Genomic DNA, 17,274 nt, shown 5'->3' on the forward strand with positions numbered 1-17,274 from the left:
AGAAAAGAAAAATGCCGGGTGTGGTGGCGCGCACCTGTAGTCCCAGCTACTTGGGAGGCTGAGACAGGAGAATCACTTGAACCTGGGAGGCGGAGGTTGCAGTGAGCCAAGATCACATCTGCACTCCAGCCTGGGTGACAGAGCAAGACTCCATCTCTAAAGAAAAAAAGCCAGCGCCCTTCCTCAAAGGCTGGAATGTAACAAAAGCCCACCAAGAGTTGTGCCCAGTCCTCCTCTGGGCCTTGAAGCATGACAAGATAATGAAGAAATTCTTTTTTCTTTTTTTCTTTTTTTTTTGAGACGGAGTCTCGCTCTGTCGCCCAGGCTGGAGTGCAGTGGTGCAATCTCGGCTCACTGCAAGCTTCCCCTCCCAGATTCATGCCATTCTCCTGCCTCAGCCTCCTGAGTAGCTGGAACTACAGGCGCCCGCCACCACGCCTGGCTAATTTTTTGTATTTTTAGTAGAGACGGGGTTTCACCTTGTTAGCCAAGATGGTCTCGATCTGCTGACCTCGTGATCCGCCCACCTCGGCCTCCCAAAGTGCTGGGATTACAGGTGTGAGCCACTGCGCGTGGCCAGGAATTCTTAATAGGACCCATTTAGGATTAAACAAGTTTATTGGGGGTCTGAAGAAACTCTCCAGGCCTCCACAGACAAGTTTATTGGGAGCCCGAAGGAACTCTCCAAACCTTCATGATTTCGCAGCAGACAAGATTAAGTCAGTTTACTGAGGTTCCAGAGGAAGGTCTTCAGAACTCAAACCTTAATTATAGATTAAAAGAAGTTAATCACTTGGCCGGGCTCGGTGGCTCACGCCTGCAATCCCAGCACTTTGGGAGGCCAAGGTGGGCGGATCACGAGGTCAGGAGATAGAGACCATATTGGCTAACACAGTGAAACCCCGTCTCTACTAAAAATAGTGAGCCGAGATCACACCGCTGCACTCCAGCCTGGGCGACAGGGCAAGACTCCGTCTCCAAAAAAAAAATTAAAAAGTTCATCACTTGTGTCTTTAGATGAATGCATACTTACACATAGACATGCAGCTTGGAAGGTACATAACCTCTGGAAAACTTTGTAATTTGAGTTGGTGGCGGGAATTTCCAGGCCTTCTGCCTGTAACTGGTTGCAGAAATAAAAACCCTCTTCCTCCCCAGTTCCTCTGCATCTCGTTACTAGAGCACGAGAAACAGCAGCCCGACTCTCGGTTTGGTCCAGCAACAAGAGGAGACTCTGCCTCTGCCAGTGTCAGGGCCTGAGGTGTCCAGTGGCCCCCACATTCTCCGAGGAGAGGTCAGGGATGCTGTGGCTGAAATCGGCGCTGTAGCGGGTGGGCAGCGGGGCCCAGAGTCTTTGTCTAAATCTCCAGGGGAGAAACATGCACCACATGGAGGGGTGAGGGGACGCTCTTGGTGGTGGGGGTGTCAGCCCGAGGAGCCCCCACCCCATGCACTGGCCCTGCTTCTCTTCTCTTCTGGGAGCTCCAGGCTTACTGGGAAGCCCTCAGGGCAGCTTCTGACCCAGATGGCCCTTGGCCCTGCACCCGTCCTCAGCATGGCTGAAGAGCTGAAGGAGAGAGGTTTCCATCCCCAGCTGCCTTCTCTGCAGGGCTGGGCCAGGCCTGTGGCCCTGAGGGCAGAGGAGCTGGCGAGCCACATTCAGGGAGGCCAAGCCTGACATGTCCCCTAGGAAGGACTCCTCGCGGACTGCCTCTTTTCTGCCTTCTGCCCCCACTGCTGCCCCCACCTTCCCCACTCACCCACTTCCCCTCCCCCCACCAGCACCAGGCAGTGTGTCCTTCAAGGAAGGCCAGTGTGATCCCCCGCCATCTGTGCAGCCTGTGTCCTGCCCAGGCTTCTCCCAGTGGCCTTCAGCACAATCACACACAGGCCAGGGAGGCAGGACAGGGTGCTGGGGCCCCTGTGGCCTGAGGGCATGTGATCCTTCGGAAAACCTGGCAGCAAGGAGCAGCTGGGTTAGAGTGAGGGCGGTGCTGGGGAGGGAAGCTCCATGTGGGGAAGGGCATAACCCGAGCTCACACAGGCTCCCGAGGGTGGCCCCCCACCTTTGGGGCCCACTGCAGGCGGCAAGGACAAGCTGGACTGGCCCAGAGCCCAGCAGCCCTAGCCTTTGCTTCAGCCAGGAGGCCCAAACATCCAGCCCCAACAACAGGCCACATCTGAGGTCAAAGCTTGGGTCGAGCAGCCCTCATAAGGGCTCCCTGGGAGGAGCAGTGGGCAAAAAGGGATGGGGGCAGGAGGCGAGGCCAGGGGTCCTCAGGGCAGCAGGGAGCCGAAGGAGCTGAAGAAGGCAGAATGCCAGATGGTGAGGGCCGGCAGCTGAAGTCCTTGGCACCTGCCCAGGGGTGGGCTGGTCTGCCCCAGAGGGGCCCTCCTGGCCCCACTTGACCTGAGGACAGCTGGCAGGGCTCCCATGCTTACGTGGCATCCATGGGGCCTGGGCAGGGACCCGAGAGGTCAGGTCTGGATGTGCCCCCAGCTCAGCTGCAGGGGCCTGGGGCCAGTTGGAGTTGGACAGGAGCCCTCGCCAGCCCGGCACAGGCTGTGGCTCCTGGTGAGGTCAGCATCCCACCGTCTGGTCCTGCCTACCTTCCCCTGGACAGACACTGTCCTCGTTTGTGAAGCCCTCACAGAGGCCATGTTTCCGGTGGCAGGGGAGGGGGACAGGGCCTGGAGCAGGACAGCTGGATGGAAGGGGCCTCCCCCAGCATGCAGGGTCCTCACAGACCCCAATCATCCTAATAAAAAAGTACTTTTTTCCCTCTTGAAAAAGGTTCTAGTTATGATATTAAGATTTTATGTAAAAAGTGAACAAAGCTCAGGTTTTCAGTCATCCTCTGTTGGTTTTCCACATCTAAAACCCATGCCCTGACCCACCCAGACTTGAAGACAGGTTCCTTCAAGGCTCTAGCTCGGGTTCTGCCGAGGGAGGAGGCAACCACTGCCACCCCAGAAAAGGCTCTGGCTGGAGTCTGCCACTCAGTTTGTTTGGGACTGTTCAGCCTGTTCCCAGATCCAGTGGTGGCCCCCCAAAAATACATCCACCTGGAACATCAGAATGCAACCGTATTTGGAATGAATTTTTGCAAATATAATCAAGGCAAGGATTTTGAGATGAAATCATCTGGGGCCAGGCGTGGTGGCTCACGCCTGTAATCCCAGCACTTTGGGAGGCTGAGGTGGGCGGATCACCTGAGGTCAGGAGTTCGAGACCAGCCTGGCCAACACGGCGAAACCCGGTCTCTACTGAAAATACAAAAATTAGCTGGGCGTGGTGGCGGGCACCTGTAATCTCAGCTACTTGGGAGGCTGTGGCAGGAGAATTGTTTGAACCTGGGAGGCAGAGGTTGCAGTGAGCCGAAATTGTGCCACTGCACTCCAGCCTGGGCAGCAGAGCGAGACTGTGTCTCAAAAAAAAAAAAAATCATCTGGGATGAGGGTGGGCCCTAAATCCAATCACAGGTGCCCTTGCAAGACAGGAGAGGGAGATTTGGGCACAGACACAGAGGACAAGGCTGCATAGAGACTGGAAGATTGGAGTGACGTGGTCACGAGCCCAGGATCACCTGGGGCCACCAGATGCTAGAAGAGTCAGGAAGGACTTTCTTGCAGGGCCTTTGGAGGGAGCTGACACCTGTGTCTTGCGCTTCTGGTCTCCAGAACTATGAGGAAATAAGTCACCAAGCTCTGGGGTAACTTTCTACGGCAACCACCAAAACTCAGATGCCCAGGATAGTGGTGGGGGGTATGGAGACGGAAGGGGGCTGCAGAGGGCTTAGGAAGGACACTCAGGACCCCAGGGTGGGGTCCAGAGAATGGGGCACATGGCACTGGACGCCAGGAGAGGAGCTGGACCCTGCTGTTGGACCTGAATGCCATGGGCCTGGATTCCCAGGATAGCCTCTGAGGGTGTGAGCCCTCCCGGCCCTCTGGCAGATGAGGCTGAGGAGCTAAGGTGCAACAGGATTTGCCCCTCCTTAGGCATCCCCGAGCACCTCCTGTAAGCCAGACCCCAAGACGGATGGGTCAGGCAGACTCCTGGAGCGGGAGGTGCAGCAAAGGGGTCCTATCCTTCCCAGGAGGACGTGTTCAGGGACTGGGCGTGAGCATCAAGGCCAAGGCCAGCAGGTGCTGCTGTGTGGGCAGGACCAGGACTCCATGTCCCTCCCAGCGTGGAATCCAGAGCCCGGGGTGCTCGCGGCACTGGTATTTTATCGCGTAGATAAACACACACTGGGAAGGGTGGCCTGTGTCACAGTCCCTTCCACCCAGGGAAAGGTAGGTTCTTCAAGAGGGGCTTTGGGGAGCCAAATTCAGTCTCAGGAGAGGCTGAGCGATAACCCAGCTTCTACAGCTTTGACCTCGGCTACCCAAGGGGGGACACCACCAGGAGTGGCAGGGACTGGGGGATCCTTCCAGGGAGCCAGGGAGCCATGTTTGGCATCCCGTGGGGATCCCAGACCCCTGCCAGCCACTGACACGCATCCACGACTTCCCAGAGAGTGTGTGCTCACATGTGGCAGCTGCAGCACACGCCTCCACTCAGACATCCAGTCTGGCTGCTGCCCTACCAGGCTCTGAGCTTGGGGGGCGCCGAGGGCAGGTGTGGCCTACCCAGCATGCATCCCCAAGTCAGGAGCGTGCAGGCCAGCACCAACCTGAGGTCAGGCAACACTAAACCTGCCATGCGCTGGGCGTTGTGGGCAGCTCCTGAACACTACTCCATTCAAGGGGAGAAGCAGGGAGGCCCAGAGAGACTGATCTCGGGCTCCTCTTTCCTGTGTCTAGGGAAGCACAGGTGAAACCTGGGTGAGGAGAGGTGCCTGGACTCCAGGAGAACCCCTGGTCATCACAGGCCCCTCCTCCTGGGGCTCCCCTCGAGGTGGGGGTTGGGGGCAGGGGGCACGTTGAAGGAGGCACAGGGAAAGTCCTCAGCCCACAGAAGGAGAGATGGAGGCGGCCAGTCAGGCGAGGAAAGCATGGGCTTGGGCTGAAGAGCCTGCTGCAGAGTCTGCCCAGTCACCACCACGGCGGACACCAACATCCCCTGGCAGGGCTGTCCCTGACCCCTGACTCCCTGAGCGCCCCATGGCCCACGTTCCCAGTCCCAGACTGGCAGACTGTAAGCCACTCTCCTGCCCTGAGCCACGTGACTGGCCCTCCCTGGTTTGCCCCTTCCAACGTCCTCGCCCTAGCCAGAACGATGTCGGATATGGGGTTCCCATTGCTGAAAAATGGCCCAGCAAAGGCGCTAAGACAGTCCTGACTGCAGAGTCAGGCGCTGGGCACTTTCTGGAGCAGGCCCGGCTCTGAGGGTGGGACCCCAACCCTTGGGCGCACACAAATCGCGGCCTGTGACTTGATTTCGGGGGTCACCGACAGACCCTTCACACTATCCGTGAGCCCCGAGCTGGTGCTGTTACCCCAGTGTCACAGAGAAACCCTGGGGCACCATTGGTGCCCCTCCCGCAGGCCCCCCAGTTCCTGCAGGCTGGGACTGCCCGCCCCGCCCTCTGCCGCCCCTGCCACCCCCGCCCCGCTCTGGCCCCGCCCCAACCCGCCCCTCCACACTCATGTCCCACCCCACCCCTCCCTAGCCCCGCCTCCTCTCTCGGACCCGCCCCGGTGTGGCCCCGCCCCTCCGGCAACCCCGCCCAAAACTCTTCCCAACGGGGGCCCCAGTCCTGGCTCGCCCTCTCCCCAGCCCCGCCCCGACAGGGCCCCGCTCCCATCGACTCACGAAGGCTAACGGTTTCCATGGCTCAGGCCCGAATCGAGACTGTCCTCCAGCCCGCGTACCTCACGCCCGCTCCTTCCCCTCGGGCGCTGGGGGGCACCGCGAGACTCCCACTGCCGCAGCCTCGCCAGCTGGGTCTTCCCAGGCAACCACTAGTTCTCCTGCGCGGAGCCCGGCTCCAGGGGCGGCGCATGCGCGGAGGGCTTCTCGCGTCACAGTCTCTTGGGCGCACGGGCGGCACCACTAGCAGACGGCGCCGCTGGTGTAGTGGTATCATGCAAGATTCCCATTCTTGCGACCCGGGTTCGATTCCCGGGCGGCGCAGCTGGTTTTCTTTTTTCCCATTTGAACAATGAACTCTAGCTAACGCCAGAGATTTATAAAGGAAAGAAAACCGGAAACCAAGGGAAGGCGTCCAGTCTGGCGCAGCGCTGACACATTTCGGAGACTGGCAGGTACCCTGGACGGCCATGGGCGACAGGGTCCCTGAGCTGAGGCGCCTGTAAACTAGCGAGCCAAGCTCGCCGTCGAGTCCCCTGCCCGGGGCCGCCACCCACCGCCGAGCCGCTCCCCACCGTGCCTCTGGCGGCTGCGGGTCCTTTAACGAGAGGCGCGGGTGCTCCTGGGAGTTGTAGTTTATCAGCTCCCGACGCGTCCCGCGGCATCTGGACTACAGCTCCCGACATGCCCCGCGGGAGCCCGGCCACCGCCCCCGACGCGACCAGCGCCGGTTCTGCAGCTGGGAGGAGCTGCGGCCGCGATGCTGGTGGCGGCGGCCGCGGAGCGGAACAAGGAGCCCATCCTGCACGTGTTACGGCAGTACCTGGACCCGACCCAGCGCGGCGTCCGCGTACTCGAGGTGGCCTCGGGCTCCGGCCAGCACGCGGCGCACTTCGCGCGGGCCTTCCCCCTGGCCGAGTGGCAGCCGTCGGACGTGGACCAGCGCTGCCTGGACAGGTGCGGCCCCCGGGGCGGCCACTCCGATCGGTGCGGCCGGCCGGAGCCTCAAGAGCTCCTGCCCCGCAGCCCCGGAGGAAAAAGATGCGGCTCGGGCTCTGAGGGTGCGGGGTGGGAGCTGGGGGTGCCCCCGGGGCAGGCCCCAGATGTGTGGCCCCCGCGGCTGCGGAAGTGGGTGGGCCTCGGGGTCCCCTTTCCCAGCTGTTTTGGCCTTCACTTCGCAACGTGCCCCCCAGCCTCCCCTTAGAAAGTCTGTAGGGGCGTCGGAAAGGCGGTTGCGCAGGACTCGGCCTCCACCCAAGCCTTCCCCTCCTGCAGCATCGCGGCCACCACGCAAGCCCACGGTCTGACCAACGTGAAGGCCCCGCTGCACCTGGACGTGACGTGGGGCTGGGAGCACTGGGGCGGGATCCTGCCGCAGTCGCTGGACCTGTTGCTGTGCATCAACATGACCCACATCAGTCCCCTGTGCTGCACGGAGGTCTGTAGGGGGCCCAGCAAGGGCGTCTGCCCCGGCGCCCCTCACCCTGCATGGGGGCAGCCAGCATGCCAGATTTGCCCCTACCACAGTCGGGGTGAGGGTCTCCGGCCTCAGGCCTTGGGTTCTTTTGGGGGCAGCGCCTCACTGCCGTCCTGTTCCCTACTCCCCAGGGGCTCTTCAGAGCAGCAGGACACCTGCTCAAACCCAGAGCCCTGCTCATCACCTACGGGGTGAGTGGGCCTCTCCAGGGCGGGCCTCCCGCTCAAAGTCCTAGCTGCTCTCTCCTGCCCTACTCAGAGTCCTCCCTCCTTGGCTCCCTGCCCCCCGCCCAGCCACCAGCATGGCCTCCCCTCCACTTCCACTCTGCGCCCCTCCCCGGGTCACCTGCCAGCCTCCCTACCCCCTTGCCCACCAGCCTGGCCTTGGCTGACTCCCTCTTGGGGACAGGGAGGGGGTGCCCGTTTCATTCTCCGGACCCCAGCCTGCAAGTCTGTCCCGGGCTCTCTGGGAAACAGCCAACCTTGGTCCAGTGGGCTGTGTCCCCATCCCCACAGCCCTATGCCATCAACGGGAAGATCTCTCCCCAGAGCAACGTGGACTTTGACCTAATGCTCAGATGCAGGTCAGAGCTAGTGGCAGGGGGTCTGGCTCAGGTGGCAGGTGGCTTGGGTGGCACCCCCCCAGGCCACGACTCCATCTCCTCCCGCTCTGCAGGAACCCGGAATGGGGCCTTCGGGACACAGCCCTCCTGGAGGACCTGGGACAGGCCAGTGGCCTGCTCCTGGAGAGGATGGTAGGTCAGGGAGCGGGGGCCCAGGCAGCCTATCTAGGGGTTGAGGGCCGTCCTCCAGTAAAGCATTTCTCCAGGTGGACATGCCAGCCAACAACAAGTGCCTGATCTTCCGGAAAAACTAAGCCCCTCCTTCACCCCGCACACCTGCATCCCTGCCGGAGGCTCTGTGGGGCACAAACCCTGCCTCCCTAGGCTGGGCCTTGTGGATAACAGCCCCACCCAGTCTGCGCTCTCAGCCAGTGGCTGAAAGGCTCAGCCTGCTCAGAATAAAGCATTTCCTGCTGCCGGCTTGCTGGTGTCCGCCCCACCTCCTCCTAGGAGCACCTTGTGAGGGTGGGTGGGAGACGGGGTCTCCTGTGGGGTCAAGGGCTTGGGACGTCCTGGTCCTTGCTGCTGGAGCTTGGGCAGCGGGAGTGGGGCCAGGACAGCTGCTGAGGCAGGATGGAGCTGGTGGGGGATGCAGGGGTAGACTGGCGCTCCCTGGTGACCTTGTACCAAAGCCCAAGCCCCAGTGGGTGGCAAGGCCCCAGCAGAAACTGGCTGGGAATGGGGCGCCTGGAAGGGTGAGGGTCGTTTGACCAGCAGCAGCAAGCCAGGGGGTCTGGGGCACAGGGAGCGCGTTTATTCAGCAGGACGGGGCGGCAGAGGCCGCCCGTGGGGGCTAGTCCTGGAAGCGGTTGAGCAGCTCGCAGGCCTGCTTCTCCAGCAGCTCCAAGATTTTCTTGACGCGCTTCTCGCTGGCGGCGCGGACGTAGCTGCTGGCGTCCAGCACGGCCACACCATCGCGCACCTCGCCCATGATGACCAGAGGCCCGTCGCCCGCCGTCATGTTGGGGCAGGGGCAGGCCCAGTCCATGCCACTCAGCGTCACCTCTAGGTACTTGGTGCCCAAGAACTTGAGGCCCATCTTGTCATCCTTGAGCACATCCTCGAGCGCCACGCGGGCGATGCCGCCGGCAGCCTCGGGCTCCTCCAGCACCTCGGTGAGCCGGCCCACGATGGCGAAGTCGCTGCGGCACAGGCTCAGCGCCAGCTTGCTCCGGAGGCGGCAGGCGCGGCAGGGCGGCGTGCGGGGCACGGGGCAGGCATCCTCGCAGCTCTCACGGCTGTGGAAGTTGTTGCCGTTGCCCTCACAGCCACCGTACACGAAGGGATGGCACTGCTGCAGCAGCGGGCTGTAGGCCCAGCGCGGCTCCCAGCCTTGGCAGGGGCCCTGCACGGCAGGCAGCACGCAGGCGTCGCCCGGGCCACGGGCGCAGGCCTGCTGGCATGCCTCGTAGGTCTCGAAGCCCCGGGCCGCCCCGTCACAGCCACGGGCCGGGAAGGTCATGCAGCTGCCCCGCTGTGGGTCAAAGTGCCAGAGGACAAGGTGTGGGGAGGTGGGGCCCGTGCAGGCCTGCACATCCGGCAGGCACTCGGCGGGGGCTGGGATGCTGGGGGCTCTGTCCCTGGCCGGCTCTCGCTGGACCACAGAGAGTGGGAAGTCAGCCCGCAGCAGGCCAGCCGCATTGCGCGCGGTGCAGGTGTACAGGCCGGCGTCTTCCAGCCGCGCGTTGTAGAGCACCAGCTGCCCGATGCTGGTGACCACTACGTTGCCATACATCTGATCAGGGCGCATGATCAGGTTCTCCCGCTGGTGACTCTGCTTCTCCCAGGTCACGGCAGGCGGCGGGCGGCCGCTGACGTCGCAGTGGAGGCTGGCCGTACCCCCGACCTGCACCGCCTGTGGGGAGGGGCTGCTGTACAGGGCCGGAGGCATGGGCGCGGCCCCAGGTGTGGGGCGGGCAGTGGTCTCCGGCGGACCCGGGCTGCTGGGGGGCCAGCTGAGCACGCGTTTGCAGGGCACGATGTGGAGGTGCAGGCCCCGAAGGCAGGCCTCGGCGTCCATGTAGCAGCGGTTGTAATAGGTGAGGCCGTCCGAGGCGCAGGTGAAGCTGGGCTCCTTCTCACAGCGGTCACGGCAGCGGCACACGGGCTGCCCATCCCAGATGTCGCAGTCAGAGCCCTGCTGTGGGCATGCAAAGCCCTCGCAGGAGGCCGCTGTTGTGGGTGCAGCTGGGCTGTCGGGGAAGCGTGCTGCCACGCAGCTCTGCAGTCCACACACGTTGGTGCAGCACTTCTCAGCAGTTGCACAGTCCTGGGGATGGGGGACACTTAGGTGGGAGTCCTGATGCCCCCCCGGCCTGGGGGCTCTGGCCAGGCCCCTGCACAGGGAGTCCCAGGTGGGGTAGCAGGGAGCCCCCTGCTCTGTGGCTGCCACCAGGGCCGCCTCCCCAGGGACTCCCTGTCCTTTCCATCCCCTGTGGGGAGCCACAGAGCCAGAGGTGCCACCTGGCTTCACCTTCCAGAATCCTCACACCCCCAAGCAAGTTCCATTATTCTTGGTACATTGTACAGATGAGGAAACTGAGGCCCAAGGAGGGCGTACAGTGCTCAGGGCCACCCAGCAGGTGGTGCAGGCCAGGACAAAGGCTGAACATTGGCTGCAGCACCCCCATCACTGTCTACACTGGTCCCAGATGAAAGGAGAAGGTGGGAGGAGAGGATGGGAGGAGAGGATGGGAGGAGAGGATGGGAGGAGTGGGTGGGAGGAGAGGATGGGAGGAGAGGGTGGGAGAGGGTGGGAGGAGGAGATGGAAGGAGAGGATGGGAGGAGTGGGTGGGAGGACGGTGGGAGAGGATGGGAGGAGAGGATGGGAGGAGAGGGTGGGAGAGGGTGGGAGGAGGAGATGGAAGGAGAGGATGGGAGGAGTGGGTGGGAGGACAGGGTGGGAGGAGAGAATAGAAGGAGAGGATGGGAGGAATGGGTGGGAGGAGAGGATGGGAGGAGAGGGTGGGAGGAGAGGGTGGGAGAGGGTGGGAGGAGGAGATGGAAGGAGAGGATGGGAGGAGTGGGTGGGAGGAGAGGATGGGAGGAGAGGATGGGAGGAGAGGGTGGAAGAGGGTGGAAGAGGGTGGGAGGAGAGAGTGGAAGAGGGTGGGAGGAGGAGATGGAAGGAGAGGATGGGAGGAGTGGGTGGGAGGACAGGGTGGGAGGAGAGAATAGAAGGAGAGGATGGGAGGAGAGGGTGGGAAGAGAGGATAGAAGAAGAGGCAGTAACGGGGTGGGGGGGATCGCCAGTGGATGATGATGTCCAGGGTGGGGGAGAGGCACATGGGGAGCATGAGAGCTGGAGTGGCAGAGCTCTTATTCTTAAATGAGGGCAACGATGGGAGTGTCTCTGGGCCCCTCAAGGGGCCCAGACCCAGACACCAGCAGAAGTCTGGGGAGCCCGGGCAGAACGTGGCGCTTCCAGTAGGGTCTTGCCCAGGCTGGCTGCCCCAAGCCCCAGGACCCCAGCCCGACCACACTCACCTGGTCCCCGCTACACTCACGCTCACAGGTGCTCTGGGCGTCCACCCACAGGTTGGGGCTGAGCTGGTTGGGGCACACGCCTGGGTGGCTCTCTGGCCCTGGCAGCAAGCCGGCCCCCGAGGTCAGCCGGAGGAGGAGCAGAAGCGGCAGGAGTGGCCGTGAGGCGGGCATGGGGGCCGCTGAGCCAGGGGGCTGGGGGGTGTGGCCACCAGCCCCTCTTCGGCCTCCACTGAGCCCAGCTTCCTGCAGGCATCCACCCTCCGGGCCTGTGGTTGGCGCCCCCACCAGAACCCCGAGGCTCCCTTTCACCCCTGAGGCCAAAGCTTGCAGCAGATGCTTGTCCTGACGCCCCTGCTGGGTGGGTTACAGGGTCTCCAAGTTCTCAGAGGCCGTCTGTGTGACGCTGGTTCCTCTCCAGCTTCAGCCTGGCCCCTCTGTCTGAACCTTGCGGGGGCTCCCCGGCCCTGGTCAGCACAGGGCAGAGGGGAGGAGGTTAGGGAGGGGCCAGAGGCCCAGGAGCACAGAGCCACTGGCCATGAGGGTCACCGGGGGCGGAGGAGGGCTGGCTCTGGCTGGAGAGGGGGAGGGGAGGGGACCCTGTAACCCGAACCCCCTCCTCCACCCCTGGGCTGAGATCAGTCTCCTTGACGACCCTCAGGAGGGTGGGGGCAGGGCCAGCAGATCCCAGCTTTTGTCCCTGACGCCCTCTAGACCCCAGGCTCCCATGCCGTGGGGTGGCAGGCACAGGCCCTCCCCGCGGAGTGTGGCTGATCACAGCCTGGGTCCCTCAGGTCAGGTCCAGGCTGGCAACGGTCACGTGTGTCCGGGTTGGGCCGAGGGCTTCACTCTGCTCCTCTGAGGTTCCTTCCCGTTCCACGGCTGTTGTAGGGGCACAGGGGCCTGCAGGACGCCCAGCACAGCCCAGTCTTCTCTGCTCTGCTGCGCCTGGTGGGGTGGGGCCCAACCCGGCAGGACTGCATTCCCAGAGACCCTATCCCTGAAACCAGGCTGCGGGCTTGGGGCTCAGGCCCGTCCCCAAGGCGGGGCAGGTGCAGCAGGAAGAGGCCTGTGGCTGCCCACAAACATAAGAACAGCCCCACACGCTGACGCCGGAGCCTCGGCCCACGCACTGCGCAGCCCTGGACGTGGCTCTGCGTGGATGGCGCCGCGCGAGGGAAGGCCAAGTGCAAGGGCGTCTGCAGCTGGAGAGAGCAAGTGTCCTGGGGCACCAGAGCCTTGCCCTGCCCCAGCCCCCCATCAGCGGGGCATACATCCCCGGGCTGGCTCCTCCTCGTCCGGGAGGGCAGGGGGCTGGCCTGGCTGGTGCAGGACAAAGGTCTGCCTGGAATCTACCCTTCCAAACCCTCTGTGGCTCCAGAAGTCTGGGGCCTCAGGGAGGGTCCCCCTGACCCTGTGTCTGACCTCTGACCCGGGAGGCAGGGTAATAGGAACGTGGTCTGGTCAGAATGAGACCCAGAGATGCCTCCAGGCGCCACAGTCCCTGCTCTACAAGGGGACGGGGGTGGGGTAGCTAGGCCTGACCCAGCTGTAGGCGGCTGGGCTGGAGCTGCCATGGAGGGGCTTAAGGCCTGGATGAGCCCACGAGACAGCAGAGGGAGGCACCTGAGCCTGAGGCTGTGGTCCCTGTAACAACTGGACACACCTCCGGGGTGTCCACACAGCCCTGGGCCAGGCATGGCAGGCAACCCAGATTGGTCCAGCGTGCAGGCTGCTCTCTGCTGAGGGGGCTGACTGGAGGGCCTGGCCCTCTGGGGTCCTGCTGCTGTTGGGGACAGTTCACCCAGGCCATCTGCTGCCATGGGCCGTGAGCAAGGGCTCGGTACAGCCCAGCTGGGATCCCGTCCACTGGGAAGCGGAGAATGGCCATGACCAGGCCCAGCCGCTCCAGCCCAGCTGTAGCCCTCACTTTTTCTTGAGGCGAATCCAGCTAACTGCGGCAGGTCGGCCCGGTCAGCGCAGGGGACAGCAGGCAAAACAAAGGCCAGAGGTCAGTTTGCCTGGTACAAAGCAGCACTGGCCCCTGGCATGGGGCACCACCACCGCCAGACCCACCCCACCAGACACAGCAAAACGTGGGGACCACAGCCGAATCCCATTTACTGTACAAAGAACGGTTTGGAAAGAACCAGGAATGGTGGAGTGTCTAACAGCAGTGCGGGTAGTGTTGATGCCGTGAACGTAGGACCATGTAGGTCCTCAAAGTCTGTGTGGTTTGTTCATAATCCCAAACAAGGGCCCTGCTGGCAGCAACAGGACAGGTGGGGCCAGGACAGGGAGGCTGGAGCAGGAGGCCAGTGTCTTTGGGGACTGTGGCAGGGCCGCCTAGCCGGGGTTCCCTTACTCATCTGGCAGCTCATGCAGGCCACAGCCCTCATCTCCCGGGAATGGGCCATGGGGCGAGTCCACTGGTGCCCAGTAGCACCCTCCGTGGGACCACCTTGGGAAGCGTGCGCCGTGGAGTCCACCACGGGGGTCCTGGGTCCCGGGAGGGCTCCTTCTGCGTGCTGGCCATGCCGTGCTGTGTGGCCCGAGGGCAGGAGGTAGAGGTGAGCACCAGTGCTGTGGGTAGGCCCAGGCAACTGCTACCCTGCAGAGGGGCTGCTGGGGCAGGCGTGGGCAGAAGCACTGGGTGGAGGAGCGGCCAATGGCTTCAGGAGAGAGGTGGCCGGCCCTGCGTGCCTGGGGCTCAGCACGAGTGCCGGGCTGGTGGGCCTTCGAGGAGGGGCCTAGGCTCCCGAGGTCCCCAGGTGGACGTGGACGTGGATGAGGTGGTTCCAGGCATGTCCCTAAGAAGGTCAGGATGGTTCTGACGCCGTGCGACCTCACAGGAGAGCTGCAGCTGTGGGGACCCCAGGGCCAGCGACAGAAGCTGCCGAGAACAGGAGGTTGCACACAGGTGCCCGGGGTCCGGATGCCACCGCCCATCGAATATTCATAAGACTACAGATAGCTCTGCACTCTCCAGAGTGGGAGAGATGATGATCTGAGTTTTGAGTGGTCAATGTCCCCGAAGGGGTCACATCACAGCAGGAAGGTTCTCAGTCCCACGTGGGGAGGGATTGGGGGAACAACAAAAGTATGGGCTCCCAGGCACACCTTTCTCCTCTCTCCTGAGTGCTGCTTGGGCTCTGACCACAGGACCACACCCTCCATCCATTGCCAGCACAGTGACCACTGAGGTCACCCGAGCTTCCAGAGGAAGCACCGGCCCCGTCTGCTCCCCCGGCCTCTGGGCAGCCCTGCCACTCGCAGCGCACAGATTCACAGGACGCTTTGACCATCGCTGCTGCGAATCCCCTCCCGAGGCGTCCCAAGTGCACCCCCACAGCTGGCGTGGCCACGAAGTCACCAGCGCACCATGGGGCCACACCCAGGCTTCCCTGAAGGCCCCTTAAAATGTACAAAAAAGGTGAAGTGTTCTCTATATAAATAAGAAAGGCGAGCCAGGCTCCCCGCCGGTCGAGCCCAGGCAGCTGGGGAGGCCCGGCTTGTTTCACACCAAGAAGCACCAGCAGCCCAGCCGCGCCCCCTCCTCCCGCCTGCCGCACGTGCTCCGTGCATGCTGCTCCTCGCACCCGGCTCAGGTGTGAGGAAAGCCCAGTGCTTCTGAGGCAGCTGGTGTGGCCAGTCTCCACACAGGTGGCACTGGCCCGGCATCCAGCCAGAAGCGTCCAGCTCGAGCCCTCCCAGCATCTGCACAGGCGGCTCTGCCCGTCCCTGCTAGGAGATCTTGCAGTTACTCCGCGAGCAGTTCTGGGGGGGGCTCTGGGGCGGGCGGATGGACTTGGACCTCTTGAGGCTGTTGCCCTTGCTGCCGCCGCCCCCGGCCCCGCTGGCCAGGGAGTAGGAGCGGCCGTGCATCATGACCGCGTTCATGCCGTTGGCCATCGAGAAGGACTTGAGGTGGCTCTTGATGGTGACGGGCAGTGGGAGCTTGTCGATGAGGTGCACGGGGGTGCAGGAGACGATGGCCCGGCAGCAGAGGTCCTGCAGGCTGAACACTGCAGGGCAGAGGGGGTGTCAGACCATGGGGCTGTGGGGGAGGCCCGGCCCTGCGCAGGGAGACCTGAGGTGCCCAAAAGAAGCCCGGCGGGGTCTCCACACTCCTAGTGGTGTCCCCTGGACTGGGATCCTGGAGGACCTGGATGCCCAAACTCCTCTGCCCAGCACAGATGTGTCCACTGCCACGCCATCCCCTGCCTTGCTCCCTAAAGCCAGGCACACTGGGCAGTGCTGCTGTGGGGCTTCCCGAGGCCACTCTGCCCAGCTCCTGGCCTGGACACTGCAGCTCCCAGCGTGAGGGCTGCGTGATCTGGCCCTTCAAGCCGACCTGCTCTGGAGCCTCTGCTCTATCTCTGGTTGGGTTTTGACTCAATCTAGCTTGACTGTCACCAGCTCCAGTCTGCAGAGCTGGGGAGAGGAGCTCCATACGGGTGGGGGCTGGGTTATGCTGACCTGGGGTACAACCAGGCTCTTCACAGCTCCCTGTGCTTGCTTTATGGTTTTTTTTGTTTTGTTTTGTTTTGAGACGGAGTCTTGCCGTGTCGCCCAGGCTCGAGTGCAGTGGCGCGATCTCCGCTCACCGCAACCTCCTCCTCCCGGGTTCAAGCAATTCTCCTGCCTCAGCCTCCTGAGTGTCTGGGATTACAGGCGCCCGCCACTGCGCCCAGTTAATTTTTGTATTTTTAGTAGAGACGGGGCTTCACCGTGTTGGCCAGGCTGGTCTCGAACTCCTGACCTCAGGTGATCCACCTGCCACGGCCTCCCAAAGTGCTGTGATTATAGGCATGAGCCACCGCGCCCGGCCCGTGCTTCCTCTTAAGAAGGACAGTGACACCGTCAGCCACCCTCTCTCTGTCCAGTGGTGAACCCTGCCGGGAGGCACCACAGAATCAACAGTACCTTCCTGAGGGGGCTCCACTGGGACCTCTGATCAAGGACGTGGCCTCCCAGGAAGAGAAAATGAAACAACACGAAGCTGCAGGCATGGCTCCTGTGCCCCCCTGACAGCAGGATGCCAGGCCCAGAACCAGGGAAGGAGTGAGAACACACTGCCACACCAGCAATGCCGGGGACCCACAGGAATGGCAGAGTGCAGCTGCCACGGCGGCACCCTGAGGGAGGTCACCAGCTCCTCCTGTGCCCCCCGGTGCTGCTGCCTCTCCCCCGAGGCTACTCTTACCAAGTCACTGGCCTGCTGCCGGCTGAGCCCCTACTGCACATGGCCAAGGGACCTGCCTGAACCTTCCTCACTGGCCCCCGGCCCCCCTCAGCCTCCACGTGATCAGGGCAGCCCGGGTTTGGGGACCACAGGGCTGGCGGGCACCCGCCCACGCACCTCGGTTGGGCCTCCAGATCTTCTCCATGCCATGCCGCATGAGCACGATGCGGGACAGCTCCGTGAAGGACTCGATGACATTGAAGTTGCACAGGGGGCTGACCTCAAAGAAGGTCATGCAGTTCTTCTCTGCATACGCGCGGGCCTGCTCCGTCGGGACCTGCCGCTTGAAGGCCAGGTGCAGCCGGTTTCCAACCAAGATCCGGGGCACTCCGGGTGCGTGCTGGGGGCACAGAACTCAGCAGAAGCACAAACGCAGGGTGCCACCCACCCCTCAGCCGCAGCAGGGCCCGCCCTCACTGTCTGGCCTATGACGGGGTGGGGGCCGTGGGAGGTCGAGGTGGGCAGAGCCCAGGGCTCAGGCCCCACAGTGTAGGCCCTTCCAGGTGGCCCCGTAGTTCCTGGTCTTGCCGGGCTCCATGCCTGGCCGTTGCGTGCACAGTGACCAGCACGCCCAGGTGTAGGCCATGGGACAGTGCAGGGTGCAGAGCCAGGGCCACAGGAGGGGTGGCAGGCGGGAATCCAGAGCCTGCCTGGGGCCCAGGCACCTCCATCCAGTCTGCCTTCCCCG

At 63.2% G+C, this 17,274-nt stretch overlaps 3 protein-coding genes and 1 non-coding gene across 7 annotated transcripts in view; 2 read left to right on the top strand and 2 right to left on the bottom strand.

Annotated features, from left to right (window-relative positions):
- The first annotated feature begins 6,011 nt into the window (after window positions 1-6,011).
- Window positions 6,012-6,082, top strand: TRNAG-CCC (transfer RNA glycine (anticodon CCC)). Its single transcript has one exon. It is a non-coding gene; the product is annotated as a tRNA-Gly (tRNA).
- Window positions 6,083-6,427: 345 nt separating this feature from the next.
- On the top strand, window positions 6,428-8,277 carry METTL26 (methyltransferase like 26). Of its 4 annotated transcripts, none has more exons than XM_050774750.1 (6): window positions 6,428-6,715; window positions 7,034-7,196; window positions 7,367-7,426; window positions 7,644-7,818; window positions 7,911-7,989; window positions 8,077-8,277. In XM_050774750.1, exons 1-6 carry the CDS (start codon window positions 6,443-6,445, stop codon window positions 8,092-8,094), a joined length of 768 nt encoding a protein of 255 aa, XP_050630707.1. In that variant the 5' UTR covers window positions 6,428-6,442; the 3' UTR covers window positions 8,095-8,277. The 4 variants fall into 4 exon arrangements, with proteins under 4 accessions (XP_050630707.1, XP_050630708.1, XP_050630709.1 ...); XM_050774752.1 differs by having other exon boundaries at window positions 6,446-6,715; window positions 7,751-7,818; window positions 8,064-8,277; XM_050774751.1 differs by lacking the exon at window positions 7,644-7,818.
- A 299-nt stretch (window positions 8,278-8,576) lies between these two features.
- Window positions 8,577-13,359, bottom strand: WFIKKN1 (WAP, follistatin/kazal, immunoglobulin, kunitz and netrin domain containing 1). Its single transcript, XM_050774713.1, has 2 exons — window positions 11,345-13,359; window positions 8,577-10,126 (listed from the first exon to the last, which is right to left on the bottom strand). Exons 1-2 carry the CDS (start codon window positions 11,513-11,515, stop codon window positions 8,651-8,653), a joined length of 1,647 nt encoding a protein of 548 aa, XP_050630670.1. The 5' UTR covers window positions 11,516-13,359; the 3' UTR covers window positions 8,577-8,650.
- An 83-nt stretch (window positions 13,360-13,442) lies between these two features.
- RAB40C (RAB40C, member RAS oncogene family) overlaps window positions 13,443-17,274 on the bottom strand; it is a 40,774-nt gene continuing 36,942 nt past the window's right edge. The window contains exons 6-7 of the mRNA XM_050774739.1: window positions 16,704-16,926; window positions 13,443-15,366 (exon numbers count right to left, since the gene is read on the bottom strand). Coding sequence (XP_050630696.1) covers window positions 15,086-15,366; window positions 16,704-16,926 — 504 coding nt within the window. The 3' untranslated portion in view covers window positions 13,443-15,085. The remainder of the gene's footprint in view (window positions 15,367-16,703; window positions 16,927-17,274) is intronic.

The sequence above is a fragment of the Macaca thibetana genome, chromosome 20 (genome assembly GCF_024542745.1).
Source record: "Macaca thibetana thibetana isolate TM-01 chromosome 20, ASM2454274v1, whole genome shotgun sequence".
NCBI classification, from domain to species: Eukaryota; Metazoa; Chordata; class Mammalia; order Primates; family Cercopithecidae; genus Macaca; species Macaca thibetana.